At 44.6% G+C, this 22,953-nt stretch overlaps 4 protein-coding genes across 6 annotated transcripts; 2 read left to right on the top strand and 2 right to left on the bottom strand.

Moving 5' to 3' along the window:
- The first annotated feature begins 260 nt into the window (after positions 1-260).
- LOC135494104 (guanylate cyclase soluble subunit alpha-1-like) lies at positions 261-11,531 on the top strand. The gene is made up of 9 exons (XM_064781855.1): positions 261-425; positions 1,121-1,286; positions 1,844-2,520; positions 8,821-9,000; positions 9,551-9,689; positions 9,933-10,099; positions 10,331-10,474; positions 10,883-11,037; positions 11,237-11,531. The coding sequence occupies exons 1-9, from the start codon at positions 261-263 to the stop codon at positions 11,382-11,384; spliced, it is 1,941 nt and encodes a 646-aa protein (XP_064637925.1). The 3' UTR covers positions 11,385-11,531.
- LOC135493308 (uncharacterized) lies at positions 2,700-8,343 on the bottom strand. Of its 2 annotated transcripts, none has more exons than XM_064780541.1 (3): positions 8,198-8,343; positions 7,415-7,518; positions 2,700-6,674 (listed from the first exon to the last, which is right to left on the bottom strand). In XM_064780541.1, the coding sequence occupies exon 3, from the start codon at positions 6,620-6,622 to the stop codon at positions 3,158-3,160; it is 3,465 nt and encodes a 1,154-aa protein (XP_064636611.1). In that variant the 5' UTR covers positions 6,623-6,674; positions 7,415-7,518; positions 8,198-8,343; the 3' UTR covers positions 2,700-3,157. The 2 variants fall into 2 exon arrangements, with proteins under 2 accessions (XP_064636611.1, XP_064636612.1); XM_064780542.1 differs by lacking the exon at positions 8,198-8,343 and adding an exon at positions 7,802-7,892.
- Positions 11,532-12,574: 1,043 nt separating the features above from the next.
- On the top strand, positions 12,575-16,812 carry LOC135493406 (guanylate cyclase soluble subunit beta-1-like). 2 transcript variants are annotated; one of them, XM_064780737.1, is made up of 8 exons: positions 12,575-12,663; positions 13,143-13,216; positions 13,368-13,468; positions 13,733-14,720; positions 14,960-15,197; positions 15,310-15,453; positions 15,754-15,908; positions 16,279-16,812. In XM_064780737.1, exons 1-8 carry the CDS (start codon positions 12,661-12,663, stop codon positions 16,442-16,444), a joined length of 1,869 nt encoding a protein of 622 aa, XP_064636807.1. In that variant the 5' UTR covers positions 12,575-12,660; the 3' UTR covers positions 16,445-16,812. The 2 variants fall into 2 exon arrangements, with proteins under 2 accessions (XP_064636807.1, XP_064636806.1); XM_064780736.1 differs by lacking the exon at positions 12,575-12,663 and having other exon boundaries at positions 13,114-13,216.
- A 1,586-nt stretch (positions 16,813-18,398) lies between these two features.
- On the bottom strand, positions 18,399-22,839 carry LOC135493362 (ubiquitin carboxyl-terminal hydrolase 38-like). Its single transcript, XM_064780672.1, has 7 exons — positions 22,826-22,839; positions 21,546-22,517; positions 21,294-21,395; positions 20,927-21,085; positions 20,432-20,631; positions 19,046-20,282; positions 18,399-18,843 (listed from the first exon to the last, which is right to left on the bottom strand). The coding sequence occupies exons 2-7, from the start codon at positions 22,488-22,490 to the stop codon at positions 18,670-18,672; spliced, it is 2,817 nt and encodes a 938-aa protein (XP_064636742.1). The 5' UTR covers positions 22,491-22,517; positions 22,826-22,839; the 3' UTR covers positions 18,399-18,669.
- Positions 22,840-22,953: the final 114 nt, after the last annotated feature.

Here is a 22,953-nt window from a genome sequence, read left to right as displayed (position 1 = left end):
GCAGTGGTTTAAAGAGACATACAGAGGTGCAGAGGTGCAGAGGAAAGCCTTGCGTGTGAGCGCCGCCAGTGCTTGAGGAGTATCGGCTGTCCAGACCGGCGCAACAACAATCAAAACGTCAATAGGTGGCAATTTCATGAGTTCACATTTGCCATTACCAGTATACTAAGGGTGCAGTCAATATCAGTTACTATACGGAGTTATTTCATTGACTGTTAGGCCGTTGGTTCAGTTTCCACCGGAAGGCTACCACCTCAATCATGGAGAATAAGAAAGCTCGGCGGATATCCTACGACGTGCCTGTAACTCCACGGAAGCTATCTAACCCGTGTGGAAACCGGCCGGTGTCCGTGCTCGAGGATGGCTACAACCCCATTGATTACCGGAGTGTTATAGCAGCCATCTACATGTCACTATTCCCCAAGGTAAGATACTGTTCTGTTTGATTTCATCGTTGTGTAAAGATATTTGATTGCAGAAAGTACCATTTATTCTAGCGTAACGTTAGGTCTGCGTGCTACAAATACTGATACTATCTTTTTCACTTTATGAGGTCATTGACCTGTTGTCATTTATGACCTATTGACGTGTATTGCCAGGCGTGTTTGCCGCAGAAATTGACGTGTATTGTTAGGTGTGTCTGCTACAGAAATTGACGTGTATTGCTAGGTGTGTCTGACGCTTGACTTGTATTACTAGCTTCGACGGAATGAATTGCTAAGGCAATTTAACAAACCAGCACTCATGAAATGGCCTTAATTGCTTGGACCCGAGATAAGTTTTCACAGGGATTAGCCTGTTGTTGCTGAATATCGGCGATAAATCAAGTTACATAATCAACCCGACTGTATCATTATTTCTGACGACATAGCTAATGGGGAAACAAAAGCGACATTGATATTGCAGCTTGGCAATTATTAATGTAGCAGTCAATTAATATCTGATCAGCGCAGACTGGTATTGTTTACGTGGCATTGGTTATGTCCATCTGACCAGAGTTTATGTTCTTAACCCCGGTGTAACGTTTTGGACAGTTTTCGTTTCTGAGTGTTTCCCTCAAATCGTGATACATAGACCCCACCCCTTCCATGTCACTCATTGCTGGGTACCTCTCTTTCAGGCTTACACCATCCGTAATATCATCTCTGATATATCTAGCAAAGGTTTGTCCGACACAGCGATGAAAGCTGACGTCAGTGAGGCTGACTATTGGCCAGACATCAGTTATCCCACCCTACACTTTGAATCATGTCAAGAAGACATAGCCAAGGCAGCAGGGAAACTAGGTATAAACATGTTCCAAATCTCACAATAGACATTTGATTTTCAATTGCGAATTCAAATGGTGTAGTGTTCCTTAATGACCTCCAATAAGAGGATAGGTTATGGCTTCCTTTGACGTCCGCTGGTCGTTACCTCTGCGGGTAGTAAAAAGGCTATAGATAACCCCGGGGAGAACCTGTCACATTCTTAATGTAAACAGTGCTGATCGATTCACTGAATGACGGCCCAACGGCAGTCAACGAAAAGGGGAATGAAGATGACCAAGTGTTACATGTTTGATTGTTCCCCATATCTCGGTATTTCCCCTTGTTAGTCAAATAATATACATGTAATATCAATGGAGAACACTCAGAAAAGTCACACCGAGAAACGCGTTGATCTGTTTCTGACGTTCCAGAAAAAGCACTGCGAAATGCTAAATTGTGATTGGCAACCGTCCGATGAGATACCTACGTTGGTCCGAGGTCAGGTCAACACACGGCGAGGTGCTGTCAGCAATAAACATAAAACATGACCAATGCCTTTCTTGGTATTCAGTCAGTTGACGGTTTCGTTTCAGGTCTTGAACAAAACCAGTTGATGCAGCTCATTGGCAAATCCATCTTCTCTTCAACGTTCGATCTTTACAAACGAGAGCTGAAGTGTCTCGGGGCCTCCCTGCAAGAGTTCATCAACAATGTGGACTACGTCAAGGACGAGGCTTGGAAGATGGTCAAAGAAGATGGCGGAAACATACCGGTTTTCCTATGTTGGGTCCAGGAGGAGAAGAAGCTCGTTGTTGCTGTTGAGCCGCGTGGCATGGCCTACTTCTTTGCTGGCTTCTTCAAGGCTGCAGCCGTAGAAATATTCGGAGCGGATGTGTCGGAACTCGTCGACGACACTCTTGATGACAAGGCGTTGATCATCTTCGAGCCTTCTCTAGGAAAAGGGATACAACGGTTGATAAAGGCGGAGGCGAGGTATTCTCTTGATCCAAAGGACTCGAAACTCACTATCAAGAGCTTTTGTCGTCTCTTCCCATTTCATTTCCTCTTCAACCGTAACATGAAAGTGATACAGGCGGGCAATGCTATACAGCGGTTGATAGGAGCAGGGAAACTAGCCAGAGGAACCGTGTCCGACTATTTTCAGATTATCCGTCCGGTAACTGGGTGTAGCTTTGAAGCCATCTTTCAATGCACTAACCGACCATTCATCATACAGATCAGGAAAGAAGATGACGTTTCTCCAAAACAGGTAAGATCGTCTCTCTTCTTCGTATTTGTATCGGATTCATTTGTATTCCTACATTCTCTTGGCTTTAAGACTACTCTCCAGTTCCATTTCAGTACATTGCCTTGTATTCGATGGATTCCACCATGTATTACACATAGATTTGTTGAATGCATTGAGCAAATAGAAACACAAACACACAATTAGGCAGTGCTTTAGGGCGCACAATTTCAAATAACTAAACCTTTTTTTCTGCGAGCAAAGTAAGTCACTTCAGATACAGAGATAGAGAAGCTCTCAACTGAGCTCTTAACTTGATATCTTACGCATAAAAAGGAGAATACATTCAAGTGACGGGCTGAATGAGCCCTGTTTTCCAAGATGTATCAATACCACCGGGTTGTCTACGGTTTTTAATGAAAAGAATAGCTGTGGTTCCGATCACCCTCACAACTCAATATACTATACTACCAGGCCAACACGTAAAATCGATGAAGAAGCTAAAATATACCGTACTAAAACTTGCACAATGTACCTGACTACGAACTATTTGAGGGTAAATCTGCTTCGGAACAACATCAACTGAGTATTCATGAGGGTAGGCTTTAGGCTTCTTGCTATTGTCATTTCATGAATTTACAACCCTAATCTAACGTGCACATCATGGACTGAAAACAATATCAGAACCATTTTCTTCATATCTACCGTTAAATGGTACAGCCTCCTTCTTCCTCTTCGTGCTGCCAAGTGAAAGAATGGAGAAAGGTCCCCTTTGTTTGGGGTTGATCTGGGTAGTGCTACGCTGGAGCTCCATGTAGACCTGAACATCGTTTTCCAAGTTGACCCACCCGGCCACCTGATGATGGGAGCCATGAAACAGCTGTCTGAGAGTGTAACCTTTTGTAGCTATGTGCTGGTTCTTGTGCGTACTCTTCACATCAAGAATGAGTAAAGCGTCAGCTGGAACACCTCCACTTCTATCGACCTCGAAAGCAAAGTTGTACATACACGTGCTATCATCTTGTTTCACTGGTTGTGATTTCGCCAGAACACGACCAGGCGAGAACTTCAGTGACCGTTGCGATATTGAGCGGCTGTCTAGTCTAATCTTGCAATAAATAGCAGCTTTAGAAGTAGCAACTCCTACCACCTCATCTCCCACTTGTACCTTTACCACTTCGCCTCTCACATCGAAGAACTTGTGTTGAACGTGTCCATCTCGTGATGCTGCATATTTATCCAGAGAACTGACTGACTCGTCTGATAAACGAAGATCCGTATCGTCTCCACTGTCCACAGTATCATGACCTTTGTGCTGAGGACCTCCCTGTGACCTCGATCGGAATAAACTAAATGGGAACTTTCCAGTTTTGTGCACTTGAACATCAGAGTGAGATCGCTTCACTTCATTCCTTTTATCACGCTTCTTGAATCTCGACGGAAGTGTCGCGTACGCATCAGCATTCCTATCAATGTGACCCGGCTTTTGTTTCTCAGTCTCCATCTCGGAGGCGGAATGGACACCTTCCGTTGAGCTGAGACTGTGGATTCTCTCCACTTCTTCTGCCGCAGTTACAAAGCGTGCCACTTCGTCCATGCAGCCCTTCATGTCTTCCAAAATTACCTTGACCTTGATCTGAATCTGTCCAGTGTTTGTCTTCTGCAACAAGAACCACCCTGGTTCGCCAATGCTCGAGAGCCGCTTGATCTCCTCCGGCGAAAAAGACAACTCGCCGAGAAAATCCTTCATCATCAACGGATCACGATCCCAAACCACAATTTCTAGTTTATCATCACCCTCTGGCATCTGAATCGTAACGGATTCATCCCACACTGGGTCTAATGTTTTCTTCTTGACTGTTGTCTGGAACTTTTTCTCTTTTCCAACTTTCACGACACAGTACGGATCACTGAAACCATTACTGTCCATGGCCATGAGGTCCCTTGCTTTGATGATACGTAACTCTAGTATGCTATGACCCTGAGACAATAACTTGAACACATCAACACCAGTCGAAAGTTTCTTTGGAGAATCTGGGTTGCTGGAAGAGTGCTTCCTGCGAATGCTTGTGTGTTGGCGGATTACTGTCGGCGGCCTGCTCTGGGAAGAGTGCTTCCGACCTACTAATGCGTTTGCCATCTCGCCAATCGTCGTTTCCACTGAGATTCGTGAGTTTTCCGATCTCTTGACTGCTGCCACAGGTCTGAAGATTGCCGATACCATGATGCTGCCTAGGTTTGTGTTATAAGTGACGGCACCAATGTTCAAGATGTTGTAACCAAGTGTGAGTGACTTGTGTGTCACCCATGGTTCATCCTGTGTGAGTAACAGGTGTGCCGCGCCCATGAAGTCATCATCACAGGCCTCGTTACCATCCCAGTCATAGCACAGGAAGGTAAATGTAGTCTTTGAGAAGTCCTCTACGAATACTTCATACGAAGCATCCCATTTCGGGTTTCGTGTCTCGGTCACATAGTGTGTTGAAAACACTTTCTTCCTATTGGCGAATACAACACAGTACGGATCTGAGGTACCGGACTTGTCTAGGGCCAGGAGGTTTACTCCACCATGGAGGCACAAGTAAACAACTCCGGAGACTTCTCTTGGAGGTATGTCAACAAGCGTAGGGGGAACAGCATCCAGGACAATGGTAGGCAGTCTGGCGTATTCCAGTGTCAATGTTAGCTGTGTGTCTAGTTCTGTCTCTTTCTCGTCTAAGACAGCTTCAATACAGTTATTCTCATCGAAAGCATAGTTACCAAGGTGAAGGTCATAGCAAGCAATTGTTACATTACTGAGCATTTTTTTAGATTTTACTTTCAGCACCAACTTTTCAGTTTTTATATCACAGATTAAGAATGAGCACGTGTCTTGCCAAGACTGTCTATGAGGTGTCTTGTCGGTAGAGTATACCTGAGAGCAAACTTTAAGAACACAAAATTGCGGGTCTTCTGAACAAGACTCTTTCCCACTTGGACCCCCTTTGACTGTAACAGTCAGGACGCCTTTGGAATTTTGTTTCTTTGCCCTCGAAGCAGTTGGACCAACCACTGGTCTTTCCGTCTTAAGATCAAGTTCAAACTTATAGGGGTCAACCAAGGTCAGACAGATTATATCCATGACGAAATTGTGTATCCAACTCTTCAGCAGGGGAAGGTCCATCACTTCGAATGTTCTCAAAATCTTCACAGAGAACCAAATGTTTGGCTTTTCTACGAATGATAAACTGACCTTAGACATATGGGGGAATGGAACCTCGGCAGAAAGAGCCGGAACGAGATTAAGGCGGCCCTGAATCTTCAAGTTCTCCACAAGAATATCAGGACCAAACGGGAGGCCAGCTAATTTGGTCTGCAACACCATTCTGAAGTGTTCACAATACATGCCGGCTTCCATGTCCATGACTATTTGATATTTCTCCATATTGCACAGCTCTTTTGGTGCCTCGCCGACATTGTACCACGATGCCTGCTTCCTCCCACCGGGAAGGCCATCGGACACCTCAAACACTTGAATATGCTGAATGTACGGAGCATGCTCACCAAGGGTGAATGATTTCACTGCAACATGGTCCAGAATAATTGGTCTGAACTGACCCAATATCGGGTTGAGTTTCCGTTTGACCACATCCGATAGGCCTTGTGAACTGAAAGCAGCCCATCGGTTCATGATAAAATTCATCCACTCAGCAGTCTCACTGCCTCGTAAGGCTCTCTTTCGGTGTACTCTAACGTGTTCTTGTGTGAGGTGGTCCTCTACTATCCTAAACATCTTGAAACGCCAAACACACAGCATGACGATAAACGGCGGCATAAGCCATCCAAACGACCACTTGAAGTAACCGATCACGTAGGCAATTGAAACAGTTGCTATCACAAACAAGTAAATAATCAGAAGGTGAAACTCGCGTTGCTGCTTCCCTTTCCAGATCGTCTCAAAGTCAACGTTCTTGGGACTGGAAATCTTAGCCTGGCGTCGCTTTCCTTTGACTTCACCGTCCATGGCGACGACGCCGGCTTTGCCAGCCTCTTCAGTGAGCCAGCAGCCGATCACCCTCCACCAAAGCCACCTGAAGAAACCGTCTGATATTTGAACCTCCCCATCACCGCCTTCTCTCGACTCCATCTCTTTAGTGCTCTCGTGGGAAATGTTGTCATTGCAGTTGGCTGCGATCGTTCTGAAACGGAATTCGGTTCGGTTTAGACATTTGAGAAGGAAGGCGGTCGGAGACGTTCGTAGAGAGCTTGGATTGCAAGTTGTGCCTCTCACAGAAATGCTTGCCCAAGGAACTCAGCATATGATCTAACCCTCAAGAAGGGGCTCGAAGGAATCGAACCTCTCGTTCAGTTAAGCTCCGTGGTTTGGGTAGTGGTCTGCACACCAGAAAAATATTGGCCCAGGACTGGTGTTCTGGCCCACTTGCTGCGCGTTGTAAAAGCTGTTCCTTTCGCAGCGTGAGATGAGGTTTATGTGCATCCTGTCGCCTTTGGCGATATAGTTAACCAAGTTGAACTTTAGCAAAGACTAGCTCAGAAGCAAGGCAGGGAACGAGATATTGACCAACTTTTTGCATCATGTTTGTTTTAGGTGCGGCACCAAGGACAAACTGTTATGCACCATTTTATACTTAGTCAAGCTGCAGTGATTTGACAGTGTGTCCAAGTGGGGAACGACAGCTGATTGTCGTTGGGCAGTCAAGCACACTGATTACTCCACCACATGGCTTCTTTTTAGTCGCTGCCTATAGTTGTATTGCTAATAGAACGTATACATTCTGTAGACCGAGGTGCACAATTCACATAAGTAAAAAGGAAGTTACACTCAAACCAAAGACATTCTAACTGAGAATGGTTCTCGTAGAAGTACTCTTCTTAAAGCAATGTAGAGCAACGAAGAATTTCCACGCATTAAACTTACATTTCACATTTTCTACATGGTGGTTCCGAAATACGTGGACGAATCTTCTCTCAATAATCTTGTCGTTCGGTATCATCGTCACGCTGCTATATCTGGTCTCTGGTCTGAAATGAAAATATTACACAATTCAAACAGAGTTACCTTCTTCACACGACGAACATCCGTCCTCTGTTCTGTGATCTTTGTGGGATGTCCACATTTGCTTGGACTTTGCTTCCATTGTCTCCCAAAGGGGCATTTGACAATTGATTGGGAGGTACGTGTCATCTCTGAATGACAAGTCGTACCACTGCATGTCAAAGTTGGCTGTCAAAAGTGACTTCTGGCACTATAAACACTAGAACTCCATCACTTATGCTAAGATTTGCCGTCTCATGCTGTATTTACCTTTAGCAACGCAACCCTTCAATACTTGGAGAACGTTTAATTCCGTTGTATACAAAATATCGGGCATCTTTCTTCCCATCGGACATTTAAACGTGCCCTGATAATGTTGTCTAGCATCTGACCTCGAAAATGTATTTGTACTAATCAGGGCCTTTTTATGACATTCACATGAATAATGTTAACATATAAATCACGACGACCGAGTTCCTGAAGAATTTTACTATAGGCCTTTGTCAATACACGGTATATAGCTTTCAAGTATAGAATTGTGACTACTACACGCGTAGGCCCAGGCACATATTTGTATTGCATATCGGCAGTATAAGTATGACACTTCATTATGTAGGTATGTGGTACATTCAGTCTTTCATGTTTGTTAAACCTAAATAAACTTACCATTTTTTAAGACCTCGTCTACAGCATCGATCTCTTCTAGCAATCTCTCGACAAGTACTCTAAAATCTCCATGGTTCTTCTAATCAAAAGGGAGTGCTGTCATCGGTTTCGAACTGTCACTATCGTCGGACCCGATCGGTGATGATCGGCAATCACACCCACTCCAAGCAGATACGCATGCATTGCGCATGCCATGTCTTGGTTTGCCACAGCGGGAAATTTGGGCGGGTTTGGTTATTTTACTGGTGGGGTGGGTTTTTAGGCAAATCATGATTGTAATTGTAATGTCCGTATTCTTATGTTGTCCAGCTTCTTTCGGCTACTCTTTGACATATCTGGAGCGGGTTCTTGCCATTTATTAGTTAGTATAGGCCTACTCTACTGGAAATTTTCGGGCAAATTATTTTGATAGTGGTGGATATAAGCCACGGTTATTTGGCAAGTCACCTGGCCTATACATGTCAGGGATTTGAATGACCCCGATGTGGATCCTCGGGGGTAACTCACCATGTTTTGAAGCTGGACAAAGGACTCAAATGGACATTTGACTCGTTTGTGGCCAAGCCAATCGAGTATATAAGGTACTTTCGACTGATCATCTCTCTATTGTTGCTTGATTGCAGGGTATGAAACTAAAAGGTCAGATACTCTATGTCACCGAAGCTAATGCCTTATTATTCCTGGGGTCGCCAATTGTGGTCAAATTGGACGATCTCCTTGGAAATGGGTTGTTTCTCTCAGACATCCCGATTCATGATGCAACACGTGACGTCATACTGATAGGCGAACAAACCAAAGCTCAGGTAAAAAACAGTAATTTTTATGTCCGTTATACAAAGCTGTTTGACTGCTTCAGATTAGGGACGGCTTCGTTGCAGGTTTATCTACTTGATGTGTAAGCATTTTAAAAATAATTATTTAAAAATACTTCGATTTGTCACCCACTAGAATTTGAGATAGTAGGTTCAAGGGCAAGAAAAGCTGAATGGGCAAAATAACATGCCTGGTATTGTTAAATTGTTTAGATACGTAGGTAGTTTTGATATCGATCTGATAGTAATAACGGCCTAGATGATGATGATTCGATTGCCCCAGGTAGGCCATTCAATAATGGAGCAACGTGAACGGGTTTATTAATTATAGATGAAACTATCGAGTTTAATTTGAGTCACCGTTATGCAGTCTTTTACTACTTGGCCATCGATTCGTATCTGACTAGGGAATCCTGCTCGAATTGACGGCTGGTGTCGGAGGCTAGTTGGCCTCCTCAGAGGTCATTTTCGGTCAAAAGTCTGATCTATAAATTTACATGAATTATGAAAGGGCGCCAAATGATGACATCATTGTTTTCAGGATGGCTTGAAACACCGCATGGAAAATCTCAAAGAGAATGTCCAACTGGCCAGCAAACAGGTGGAGTTGGAGAAGTCAAAAAATGTAGAACTGCTGCAGATGATGTTTCCCACGGATATAGCAAGGCAACTCTGGAGAGGTATGACGTTAGCTATACTAACTACATGTACTTAATAACCCCTTCTGATTGGCTGACTTGTAAAAACTGCACCGGTGACCTCCGAGTTATCAATTCTGATTCGCTGCAGGTCTAAAAACTGCTCCAGTGAAGCGAAATGTAGGGTTTCTGATTGGCTAATACAAACAAAGGTTCTAGCGAGGCGTATCCTAATATCATCTACATGTATTACAAATATAATTCTCTTACTTGATTAATTCAAAGGGGAAACCGTTGAGCCGGTTAAGATTGACAACGTCACGATGCTGTTCAGTGACATCGTGGGCTTCACGTCCATCTGCTCCATTGCCACTCCCATGCAGGTTATAGACATGCTCCAGTCACTCTATACTAGGTTTGATGCGCTCTGTGGAACGCTGGATGTGTATAAGGTACGTACACAGAGGATGTAACGTGATGACGTCACGTCACATCGGAATCGGGACTTAGCTTCCAATCAGTAATGGCCATCAAAACTAAAATAGCCGCTATGTCAAAGTTATTCATCATCACAATTCGCTTTCAAACAGATACGTTCTGATTGGTATGCACATAGGGTCGGTCATGTGTACTATTGTGTCATCACACGTAGAGTACCTTACTTTGACCTTCTTACTTCCAAGGTCGAGACGATTGGCGATGCATACTGTTGTGCTGGAGGCCTGCACCGTAAATGCGACAACCATGCAGCCAGGGTGGCCTGGATGTCACTGAGGATGATGGAGGAAATAGCAAGCTTTTCGTCCCCGGCTGGTAAAACGTTAAAGGTATGGACACGAGGAGGATGAAAGTATTGACAAATCTTTAAAAAGGGGACAGTCTACAGTACTGTGTTACTGTAATGAACGTCACCAAATTGTTTCAAAAAATCGGGGCTTACAACTCAAGGTAGCCCGCAATCACTGCCGGTGTAACATCTGTGGTTGTTTCCCATGTGTCAGTGTTTCCAAACAATAGGCAGCTAGAGAGACCATGACTTTTCAATAGGGGGAAACATAGAAAAACTTGTCAATCTATCTTTTAGCGTTCCCAAACAATGAGGGGAAACACTCAAAAATAGAAACACTCAAAAACATTACACCGGGACCATACTTCCAATTCAAAAATGGCCGCCAAAACTAAAATGGCCGCCAATACTAAAATGGCCTTTATAACAATGTTTCGTTTTCCTACAGATGCGAATTGGTCTCCACACGGGGTCAGTCATTGCTGGCGTAGTTGGTACACGGATGCCGCGGTACTGTTTGTTCGGGAACAACGTCACCCTGGCCAATAAGTTTGAATCGTGCAGCGTGGAGGGGAGGATCAACATCAGTCCAACAACATACAGGTACTCATTTAGAACATAGGCCTACATTGACTTATGATTGGAGACATAAACAAATAACCAATGAAAACCAACAGTTGTTGACGTGACGTCTTCTTGGAAATCAAGTTCAAGGTGAAACCTTGGTCTTGACTAAATGGCTCCACAAGTGATATAATATACATGTACATGTACATGTAGTTCATCATACTTGCTCTTTCAGTTTGCTAAAACCAGAAGGCTTCAAGTTCACCGCCAGGGCTCGATCAGACCTTCCCCAAGGCTTTCCCGAGGATGTTGAAGGGACGTGCTATTTCCTCGATAGTTATGACAAGAATCACTCTCACATTATGAATGAATCATCTTTGTGACAACCTGGGCCACGATGACGGAAATGTTGCCATTTGTGTGCCCATGCCCTAAATCAAATTTGACCTGCATGAACTTACCCCACAATAGAACATTCTGATTGGCTAATTGTAAATTATAATAATTCGGTAATTTCGATTGGACAGTATCACCAGAAATATCGTGTATTGTTCTACCAAGCGGGCAAAGAAATAAAAAGGAGAAAAAAACAACAACATTGGTTTGTCTAGTTTGTGAACACCCGGCACTTTGGCGCCATCATTTCATAAGAAGTTTCTATAGGAACGCTGGTCTAAAAGGAATTTCATGTACATGTACATTTTTTTTCTGATGCCATCTTAGCTACACCAGTAACTCTAAATGTATCCTCAACCTCGCCAAGCCAAGCCTCACAAACTGTCATGGATACTTCATTTGTATGTGGCAACGAAACAATTCACCTGGATTCGAAATGCAATGTAGCATAAATTTCCAAAAGTCCCGTCGGGAAAGCTTGTGTCCGTGTACTGAATTGGCAATGTCAGTTTTTTCGGTATTATGTTTTTTTCTGATATCAAAATGTTGCATGATCCATTTGCCATGTGGGTTTACCATTGTAATGGTAACTGCTTCTGACTGAGCAAGATAGATCAATAACGTAAACTGGTCCACTACGATTTATATCTGAAGTATTGACGACAGCGTCATCGGAATAAAAGAATATTCATGGTCGAGCAATTCGGCAATATCATGATATGATGCCATTTTCGACCGAACAAGGTATCAACTCGTACCAAGTGGTAGACCGAGGCGGTGAAACGCGGAAGTCAGGAGGCGGATAGCAAGCTGAGGTGTTCTTCGGATGATCTCGGCAATCAGAATACAAATATCCATGGTAACTGAAACAAAACGGCAGCTTGCAACTTCCAGTGCAAACTTTGCCATTGGTCAATACACCTGTGGAACAAAAGTGGTAAACATCGCTAGAAACGTGATTGTATTGTCAATAGGTTAGCTAATCGGTTCAGGGCAATTTTCGTTACAACTGTCTCCGGGCGAAAGGGCATCGATTGCTGCGAACCAATGATAATCATGTTACGTGCAAGTAACAGCAGTTTATGAGCTAATGGACTTGGTGACAGGACAGCAAGCTGGCTTCACAAGTCATTGACTGGGCTAGTACGCTGCTGCAGTGATTCATAACCTATTGGCCGGGCTGTGCGGTGGGCTAGGGATATTCTGCGCCGAATTCTACTATTCTAACTTTTATGAGTTGCTGATGTTGGTAATGTGGCAAAAATGGTGAGTGTGAACCTATCTCAATTTCCGATTTTCGTGTTTGCATGCCGTAACATAACTCCAAGGGAGTTTTGACCTCTTCACCCCAGCACAATTCCCCCGTTTCGAACTTCTAGTATTTTTATCCTCCTTGCAATCTCTACGCTATTTGCCAAGATTGGGTTTAGGAGAAGGTCTTTCTGATCCCTGCAGTGTATCCTAATTGTGGTCTTTGCTGATGCTCCCCCACCTCCGCAGGCCTTCCGTCCATCATGCGAGCCAAGAGGAAATGCGTGTTGCGATATCCACTCTTCTTCACCAGATTCGTGGTGAAATGCTAAGAGTCATAATGAACTTACGACTTCCCTTGGATCATTTAATGAGCGGACAGAGCAGTTTGTCGCTAATGGGCAAAGCGCTCCATCTCGGAGAAGCTGGCACAGCGTGTGATATTGGATTTTGGCGAAGTTATGATAAGTATGTGTAAGCATATTACCTTTCAGTATGGTTTTGTCAATCACGCAATAGAGTTACTGGTGATCAGGAACTTTGGACAAGAAACGTGGGAGAAAATCAAGTAAGTTAATCAAGTTAACATTTCATATTCAAATATACATGCATATTCATATTCCGGGCTTCCAACATCCTTCTCTGCCCTTGACTCTCCTTCTTCCGAAATTTCCTGGAAATCCAACAGGCCGTACATCATTATATTTCCTTTACAACAGAGCACAAGCAGGGATCGACGTTGAAGGAAGATTTCTGGCAAGGGTGCTTTATGACGACAGCGTTTCATACGACTTGGTTGGAGCTGCTTCCAACGTTCTTGGTAAGTCACACGAGTCCAAACCTTTGGCGGCTGCATTCAAGAGGAGAACCTGGATATACCGAGCGGGCGTCTTTTCTGGCATGGAATCCCCTCCCCTGTTACTTTACATACCTTCCAAGGTGATCCTGCTGATTGGAACGCTATATAATGCATGTGACGAGAAATAGAGCAAGAAATACGCTGCAAATGTTAATACTTTCGCATATTTTCGCATTTAGAATTCTAACATTCGGTTCGCTGACGCTTCTTTTGTTATCTTTACAGAAGTCTCGGCGGAAAAAGTCCTGGAGCTTTTCGGAGCATTTTTCTTCGAATACTGCAAAGAATCCGGCTATGACAAGATCCTGCAGATTCTCGGCTCCACCATGCACGAGTTCCTCCAGAATCTTGACGCCCTCCATGACCACCTGCAGACGATCTATCCAGGCATGCGCGCACCATCCTTCCGCTGTACAGAAGGAACGGAAGTGGGTTCCACCATCTTGCATTATTATTCGGAAAGACCAGGATTGGAATCGATTGTGATAGGCCTTGTGAAAACCATTGCTGTGCATCTTCACAAAACTGAAGTTGACGTGTCTATCTTGCGTGGAAAAGAAACTGGGCATGATCATGTTGAGTTTTTGATAAAAGACAAGTGTTTTAAAGCATCGGATACTGAATCCCTTGATGACTTCGATGACGCTTCATCGAACGCTTCGATACCTATCAACCCAGTTACTTTCGCCAGCGCTTTTCCTTTCCACTTCCTGTTCAATGAGGATTTGACCATCGTTCAGGCAGGGAACTCCATTCAAAGAGTTATACCATCATTGGAATCGGGCCACGTAAAAGTAATCGAACTTTTCAGGATGCAGCGTCCTCAAATGAAATTAAACTTCGTAAACATCCTTGCCCACATCAATACCGTGTTTGTCCTGCAGTCGAAAGAAGGCGCAACGTGTGTGACAGCAGATGATCCGCCTGGAAACGCAGAAGATATTTCACTGAGGTTGAAAGGACAAATGACGCTGATTATGGAATCCGGTTGCATTTTATTCCTGTGTTCCCCAAGCATTGCTAACATCGACGATCTGTACAGACGGGGGTTGTTTCTAAGTGACATCCCGCTACACGACGCCACGCGAGACCTCGTCTTACTCTCGGAGCAGTTTGAGGAGGAGTACATGCTGACGCAAAGCTTGGAGATACTGACGGACGAATATCAGCAGACCTACAACGCCATCGAGTCTGAGAAACAGAAGACAGATAGGTTGGTATGATACGTCCTACTCTGTCCAGCAGTGCAACTGAAGTTCCGTCCTGTCAGAAGGCAGCATTCTTGCACTTCTCCTTAAATGTTGGAGTCAGTTGCATGCTCCTCCCCACGCACACATTACTGGATCCGGAGTAACCGATGGTGAATCGGACCAGGAGGATGTATAAATTTTGAAATAGAGTTCTTTCAGACCAGTCTTGCTTGCCCGTTTCTTCATTCTGCCATCGTTTTAGGTTGATGTTCTCGGTATTGCCACCTACAGTCGCCGACTCGCTCCGCCACCACCGGGACGTCCCAGCCCAACGGTATGACGGCGTAACCGTCATGTTCAGCGGCATTACGGGTTTTAGCGAGTTCTGTGCAATACATTCGGACTCGCGTGGAGCCATGAAGATAGTAGAGCTCCTGAATTCCGTCTATACCAAGTTTGATGAGTTACTGGACCCCAAGATCCATCCGAACATTTACAAGGTTAGTTGGCCTACAATAATCTCCTGGTACTGAGATTCGCTGCTCTTTGTTTTCATCAACAAATCCTGTTGTGCACGATCATTCTCTCATCATCTATTGAATCTCTGTTCAGGTGGAGACCGTTGGAGATAAATACATGGTTGCGAGCGGCCTTCCTGAAACATGCCAAGACCACGCGCGATGCATCGCCAGATTCGCCCTGGACCTCATTGACGTCTCCAGGACACTGACAAACCATCACCAGCGAAGTATCACAGTGAGTATGTATATGTTGTGTGTTGTATATGCAGCTTTCGACACGCGATACGATGAGATCACCAGACAAGTGTTTGTCTTGATTCAGAGGACACTAAACTCATATCTTCCAATGGCAGCCGGCGTGCCAACTTCTATCGCTTCCTTAGATCAGTTCGCAGGTCGATGGATGGACCTGTGTTCTTTCTGTCTACTGCTTCTTGGGCGAAATATGATGAAATAGCCTGGTCGGCCTCCCACTTGTTCATCGAGAATCTTCGCCGGCCAAATGGCGTCTGCTGCTGATCTTCTTCCATTGCAGATCACGATAGGCATGCACTCCGGCGAAGTGGTGGCGGGGGTGATTGGGAAGAGGATGCCGCGGTACTGTCTGTTCGGGAATACGGTCAATCTTACCAGTAGGACGGAGACAACAGGGCTGAAGGGACAGATCAACGTCTCGAAGGATACTTATAAGTAAGTGAACCACTGGCCTTGGCAACAGTCATGACTGGCAAATACTGGCGATATCAAGCTGAAGAACGGAAATGTGCTGCTTTCCTGGTCAGGTCGAATCTGGGTTGCTGGCGAAATGGCAAAACTGGATTCTAACCAACACCCCATCAGCTAGCTACATACGGACTGTGGGTCGTTTGTTTAGAACAGTAAGTTCGCTGGCTTGACCATGCTTACTGGACTTAGCTGAACATGTCATACCAGGTAGAACACGCTTACTCCCTCTTTTATGCCTTGTGCCTTATGAGAATTAAACAGTGCATGCCGACTCTTCCAGGGCTCAGACGTAAACAGGTTGAATACCAATTGCCGTTTCACATCCCATTTTCAGGTGCCTGATGAAGAAAGTATCTTTCGACGCCAGGTTTAAGTTGGATTACCGTGGTGAAGTTGTGATGAAAGGGCGAGCGAAACCGATGAAAGTGTGGATACTCTCTCGCCAGGAACAACTCGCTCCTCAAAGAACCAAACGGCTCGACGCGTGCCTTTTAAGTTAAATGGACGGTCTAACCAGTGACATCGACAAATAGAAAGTGAGGTGCTGGTAACCTATTTAGTAGCACCAAGCTCGCCTCACATATTCATGGTAGCACGAACCTCAATTACTGAGTAGCTAGAGTTAACAAGCAGTTGAAGACGAAAGGTTGACCAACACACAAGTTCACTTCGTCGTTGAATGCGACCCTTTTCGTTTCCTCACCACCCATTCAACTCAATCCCCTCAACTCTATGTCGATCTTTACATCAAGTGTCCTGTATGCATTGGTTTCGATGGAAATTACAATGTACCGTACTTGGTACAGCTTCTACAAGCTTCTTCAAATCTGAATCCCGAGATCCGGATTGAACAAACTGTTGTTGTGAATAAAGGACATCTAACTGTAGCATAAGTAAAGAATGCTCAACGGTTTAGTCTCTCTTAACATTCCACCTGTCATTGGCAAGCACTATACCTGCTTTCAAGATGGCTTCTCAATCCTCCAACACACAGAGCTGACACCAATCTGTCATCAAGATTGGTTGTTCCCCCAATACACGATCGCCCCAAATCGGAGGTAGGGTGCTTGGTGTCTGAGATCAGAGGTTTTGGATCTCGTGGTGTCTCACATTGGAGGTACACAATGTGATCCCAAACCTCCGATGTGAGACACCATGCACCCTTCCTCCGATGTGAGACACCATTGGGCGAAAACAGTTCATTTCTCACTGAATCTGCGGACGATTTAGCGTCACGGCCCTCGCCGAGGTAATGAAGAAGAATGCCAATGGCAGGGTGAAGTCAGGCCAATGGACGAAAGGGCGTCCATTGGATGCTTTGGGAGAAGACAGTTTATTTCTCACTGAATCTGCGGACGATTTAGCGTCCTTTGGACGGCCCTCGTCGACCCACCCGCCCTCTGTGCCATTCTGCACCATTCGCTTCTCGCATCTGAACCGACTCGTCGGCGGCCGGGCAGCACTAAGCAGTGTCACAATTCACCGCCTCGGAGCTCTCAGTCATGTGAGTGACTGGTCTCCTGCGCTGACCCACCTCAGCCCGCCCTCTCTGCATATTCTCGAAGACGCGGCCACGCCGGCGCCACGGCGGCGGGGCTGCAGAACCACCGGGCCTCGAGCTCTCCTGGCATGGTCTTCGCGAACCCCGCACCTATCGCTTCTCGCACTGATTGTGACTGCATTGGCAGCTGGGAGTCTATACCTGTGTAACAGGGATTTCCATCCCCTACGTACCAATGTAACGAGGATACTATCCCCGGAGCAAACGTCTAGTTAATTGTCCTGATTGTGACTGCATTGGTTGGTCGTCTGTAAGGTGTAACGGTAATACTATTCCCTGGAGCAAACGTCTGGCTGTCCGGTCCTGATTGGTGACTGCATTGTCAGGTCGTCTGTACCAGTGTAACGGGGAATACTATCCCCTGGAACAAACCTCTAGTTAATTGTCCTGATTGTGACTGCATTGGTTGGTCGTCTGTAAGGTGTAACGGTAATACTATTCCCTGGAGCAAACGTCTGGCTGTCCGGTCCTGATTGGTGACTGCAGTGTCAGGTCGTCTGTACCAGTGTAACGGGGAATACTATCCCCTGGAACAAACCTCTAGTTAATTGTCCTGATTGTGACTGCATTGGTTGGTCGTCTATACAGGTGTAACAGGAATACTATCCCCTGGAACAAACCTCTAGTTAATTGTCCTGATTGTGACTGCATTGGTTGGTCGTCTATACAGGTGTAACAGGAATACTATTCCCTGGAGCAAACGTCTAGTTGTCCCGATTGTGACTGCATTGGCCGGTTGTGGCATAATGGAGACTAATATTCCCAGGAGTGTTATTGTTGAGCCTACCTTCAAATGGGGACCATATTTATATCCATGGTCCCCTGACAGCATAAAGAAGAAAACCAATTCTTGCATTTCAAAAAGGAATTTATTTACATTATCATCATAGACTGTTACAAAGCACATGGACATCCTTGGGGTAAACCAAGACAAGGAAATGACTCGATTCGTTGCAAACAAAAAATTTACAAAATCTTGAAATCACAGATGAAACTGTTAATCTATTTGAACTACAATAAATACTATCTCCTCAGATGCAAGCAATTGTCCATGCATAACGAATGTCCATTATCCTATTTCCTGGCTTCACACGATACTCCAGCCAATTCTTTTGCCCCACTGTCAGATATGCAAACCTTGCACAAGTCGTTGAGGTCAAGATTCTAGAAGACAAATCGCGGCCCATCATTGTTGAGACCTCCAAATCCTCCTCCTCCTCCACAACTTCCTGGCGGTCCACCCTTATCGTCATCCGGGTAACGAAAGAAAGGAGGTGAGGCACCAAAATTGGATGAGCGCTTCTGACGAGACTTCAACCTAGCGGTTCGTTCTTGTTCCTGGAGAAGAAGGTAGAATAGACTTTATCAAGAGATTGTCGAATTGCTCCATTCATGATATGGAGGTGATTGTGACCAGTACAAAGACAACATTACATACATATATGTCAGCAATGTAGAGGTAACAATGCTTCTCCAAGTGCAACACTTTGGCAGGGACAAAATTCAGAATGAAAAGGCAAGCACGATGAAGGTAACCTACCTCAAAGAAGGCTCTATTGTCCCGCTCCACCGCTTCCTTCAAATCCCTCCTGATAGGTGCCTCTGTCCACTCATTCAGCTGGCCATTCTCTGCATGATCGCCTGGCTTAGTCATTTTCTTATAGAACAGAACATAGGCAGTGTCCCGGGAGAATCGCTTGGTCACACTGCTGAAAGACTCATAGCTGGAGAAAGAAACACGATTGTCATTGAAAAGGAACCATTTTTCAGTAGATGAGGCATTCAGTTCGTCGTTGTTTGTTTCACCAATATCCATTTCAGAACTGTTCATCTCTCCCTGATACTGGTGACGCGCATAGCTGTAGTAATGTCCACAATCAGAGGAAAGTCCTGCATGGATTATCACAGCATTTAAACAGTACATTTCATGATTAACAACAGTTTTTGGTGCTTTTGTAGCGGACTGGCCATTGCATTGTGGGTACTCTGTCATCACAGGTAAGTACAGCACCTTGGGATACTTGACGTCTTTTAGGAGTTTTGATCGCGACTGACTTTTTACGTCATAAGAAAATCGAAGCAAGCTCAAAACGAGGTAATGAGGAGCTGCTGTGATTTGAATAGTCCTCTCAGCATCTTGCAGACTCTCACAGTGATCACAGTGATAACAGTTATCCCCATGCAACGTCTCCGGCGCCAGAAAGAAATCAACCATTTTGGATAGACACACTCCTTTGTCTTTCAAATCCTTCACGTCAGTATTTGCAGGACTGGACGATGTCACCGCTGCTTCATGCACAGAACTAGAGGAGTCGCCACCAGCTAATTTCTCTCCCTTTGCGGCACCGTTGGTTAGACCTTCATCACACTTGGTATCAGGGAAGGGCAACGACAAATCAATGAAACTTTCAGTCCGGGATGAATGTTTGCCACATTTCAGACAGCAATGCGTTGTCTCTAACTTTCCCGTGAAGATTTTATCAATCAGAGTCTTGTTTGTTTCTGATTGTTCTGTCTCCATTTTCTCCTCTTTATGACTGGTCTCCTTTCTGGCGGCTTGTTCCTGTTCATGAAGAAGCACAAGCAGATGTCGCAGATATTCCGAGCAGTCCTGTTGGTGGCCTTGAGTGAACCACGGAGGTCTAGAAGCATTCAGGAATGCTGTAGGAGAGTAGGCAGCCCTCTGAGAGAGTTTAAGATGAGCAAAGGAATGCTGTAACTTGAGTAAGACTCTGTTCTGCGGATGGATGGGACTGGACAGCACTGCTCTTCTGAAACTGATTGAGATGAACATGGTCAGTTTTACATGAGTGTCAGAGTGGACAAGACAAACATTGTCAACCAAAGTGCCGGACAAGGCAGGGGGAAAAGACATGTCATCGCTTTCAGATGAAACTGCTTGTGAAGAACACCAAAGGATACCTACTCATCACACATGTACAAGGCTTGAAGAACGCTGTTCATGTAGCATGTATTTCCCAGGTTCACCAAACCAATCTTTCCAGTCTCAGACTTCTTCACCACACTAGCCGAGGAGGGACTAGTGATCACATCAATGCACTGAGCTGTCCATTTACTCTCAGCAAGGTGTCTTTGGATGACCTCTGGGGCTGGGGCATCATATTCCTAGAAGAGATTAAGATATGTGAGATTGTTTATGATTCATAAAATCCTTGTTCCAAAATGGGGATCAAACTAAACTCACCAATCAATAACAAGGGCCTCAAGAACATAAATGGTTTGTGTGTATCACTCTTTCTAAGACGAAGCAACAGGCCTGGTGACTCTGGTCAGAAGATAATAAGATTTGAGTCAAAATCACATGGGACTGAATACTTCCGACATTAGCGTAGTTGATTGACAGGTGACAGACTACTGAGCTGTTCATAAATAGGGATGTGTTTCTACTCAGATACTCTACCTTTATATCCTCCAAGATTGGGTCATAGAGGTCAGGGAAGCCCGAGTGAAGGTACATCTGACAGTGAGCAAGTTCAGCCAGATTTTCCATACATTTCCGACTGGATGGCGTGTTCTCCTGTTGTAGATTTTGAATCGTGTTCGGAATCAGGCTAGCAATCTGAAGAAGATGAAACTCAATTGAAGTCAATATTTTTATTTTCTCAACATAACACAGGCCATGTTTAAAAAGCTGTTTGAATCGACCCTATACATGTATAATTTAGAATGTCATTATTTGAATGGCGTAACGGCTGACTGATTGTTATTGATTAACAAACTGTCTCCCAATCTTACATGGATTAGTAAGACTTGTGAGGGATCTTTACCTTGTGGAAAGCTTCAGGACAGTGCTGATAGCTCATCAACATGTAGGAGAGGACTGACATAGCGCCATCTCGTACGACGGGAAACGACAACTTCTCATAAACCTGAAATCAACCAGAAGAAGAAACACTTTATTGGCCAATAAAGCAACAAGAAAAGATGATCCAGTCATGTAGAAAGACACCACAATGTACAACAAGTCACAAGCTACATGGACAACAACTTTGTGAGGTCAAACTTTAACCATAACTTACCAGTTCTACTGTAGACAATGTGATCTCCACGAGTACTGAATACCGCTGTAGAGTAGCCAGTCCTTTCAGAAATGCCAAGACCCACTGGTTGATGTGCGAGGCAGTAACCCAGCTCATCCACTGCATCATACACATCATAGCTATCTTCATGTTCTCATCTGTCAGTGACCGATCATTCAAGACTGCTTTAGTTGCATCACTGATCATTGACGTTGGTAGCAGTTGGACGACCGCGACAAGCGACATTGGGACTTCTCCATCTTGGTTCTCGTCACCTGGTGTAGCTATCAATCCGAGGATCGTCTGAAGAGACGTGAAGAGAGCATCCTGGGTAGACGATTCCCACACAGACTTTAGAAACTTTGCCAGACTCTCAACATTGGTCATGTATGCAGGTATTTCATCAAACTTTAGTGGCATTGCGAGTTTATGAAGAGCTTTGATATAAGCAGAACAAAATGTAGCTCGGAGGTCTCCCCTTGGAACACAGTTTGGAAATGTGACGAGAAACTTGGTAAATTCATACAACGTTGCTAAATCTGGGTAAGAACGTAGGAAGTTGATCGACTTAGCTGCGATTATACACTGGAGTTGCTCTATTTTTTCATTGTTCTGCATGAGAGTCATACTTTCTCTTAGTAACTTAACGGCAGCACACTTGTTCACCATTTCTTCATTCAACAAATGATGGACATAAGATGCTGTGAAAAACATTTCAAATGTGTTAAGGTTATATTTTGCCCAGAGTTTGAATATGTTGATGCCATTTTCTGTTTCCAGGGTTGAGTTACCATCCAATGTCATACTGGCACTGATTTCAAGAACTTTGACGACTACTTCTACCGTTTGCGGCATTGATGCAGCATTTGATATTTTCTGGAACAAGGCCTTCTTGACAGGCTCTGCCTTGTCCGAGGCCAGGATGCCAGAAAGGATCCTATCCATGGTTCACTCTTGCCAGACACACACTATCTGAAAAATGAGTAATAAAACATCGATAAGACACAGATGTGACATGACCGGCAATTTTGACAAGCCCACAAGCTAGTATAGCGCATGCGCAACATTGTCATTGATTGACACCGGTGAGCGAAATCGGAGAACTCGCTCCAAACTATCCCAAACTGTAAAATCAAGGGTTAAAACTAACAATTAATTGGAATTAAGGACAACGGTCCTTCTGTCTGCAAGCTCAATTTATTTGTATAATGTGCTCAGATGGCCATTAAACACAAATTAGTGGTCGAAAATTGTGAAAACAAAATTTTCCTCCGCCATACTTCTTGTTTTTTTCTCTTCTTATAAATTCATCCCGACGCCCTCCGCATTAGCCGAGGGAAGGCCCGAAGACAATACTGCACATCCTCGACTCAACGCCTTCCAAATTAGCCGTGGAAATGCCCGAAGA

Source organism: Lineus longissimus, chromosome 9 (assembly GCF_910592395.1).
Source record: "Lineus longissimus chromosome 9, tnLinLong1.2, whole genome shotgun sequence".
NCBI lineage: Eukaryota > Metazoa > Nemertea > Pilidiophora > Heteronemertea > Lineidae > Lineus > Lineus longissimus.
The sequence above is the reverse complement of the archived record's forward strand: the minus strand, read 5'-3'. Positions and strand labels throughout refer to the sequence as shown.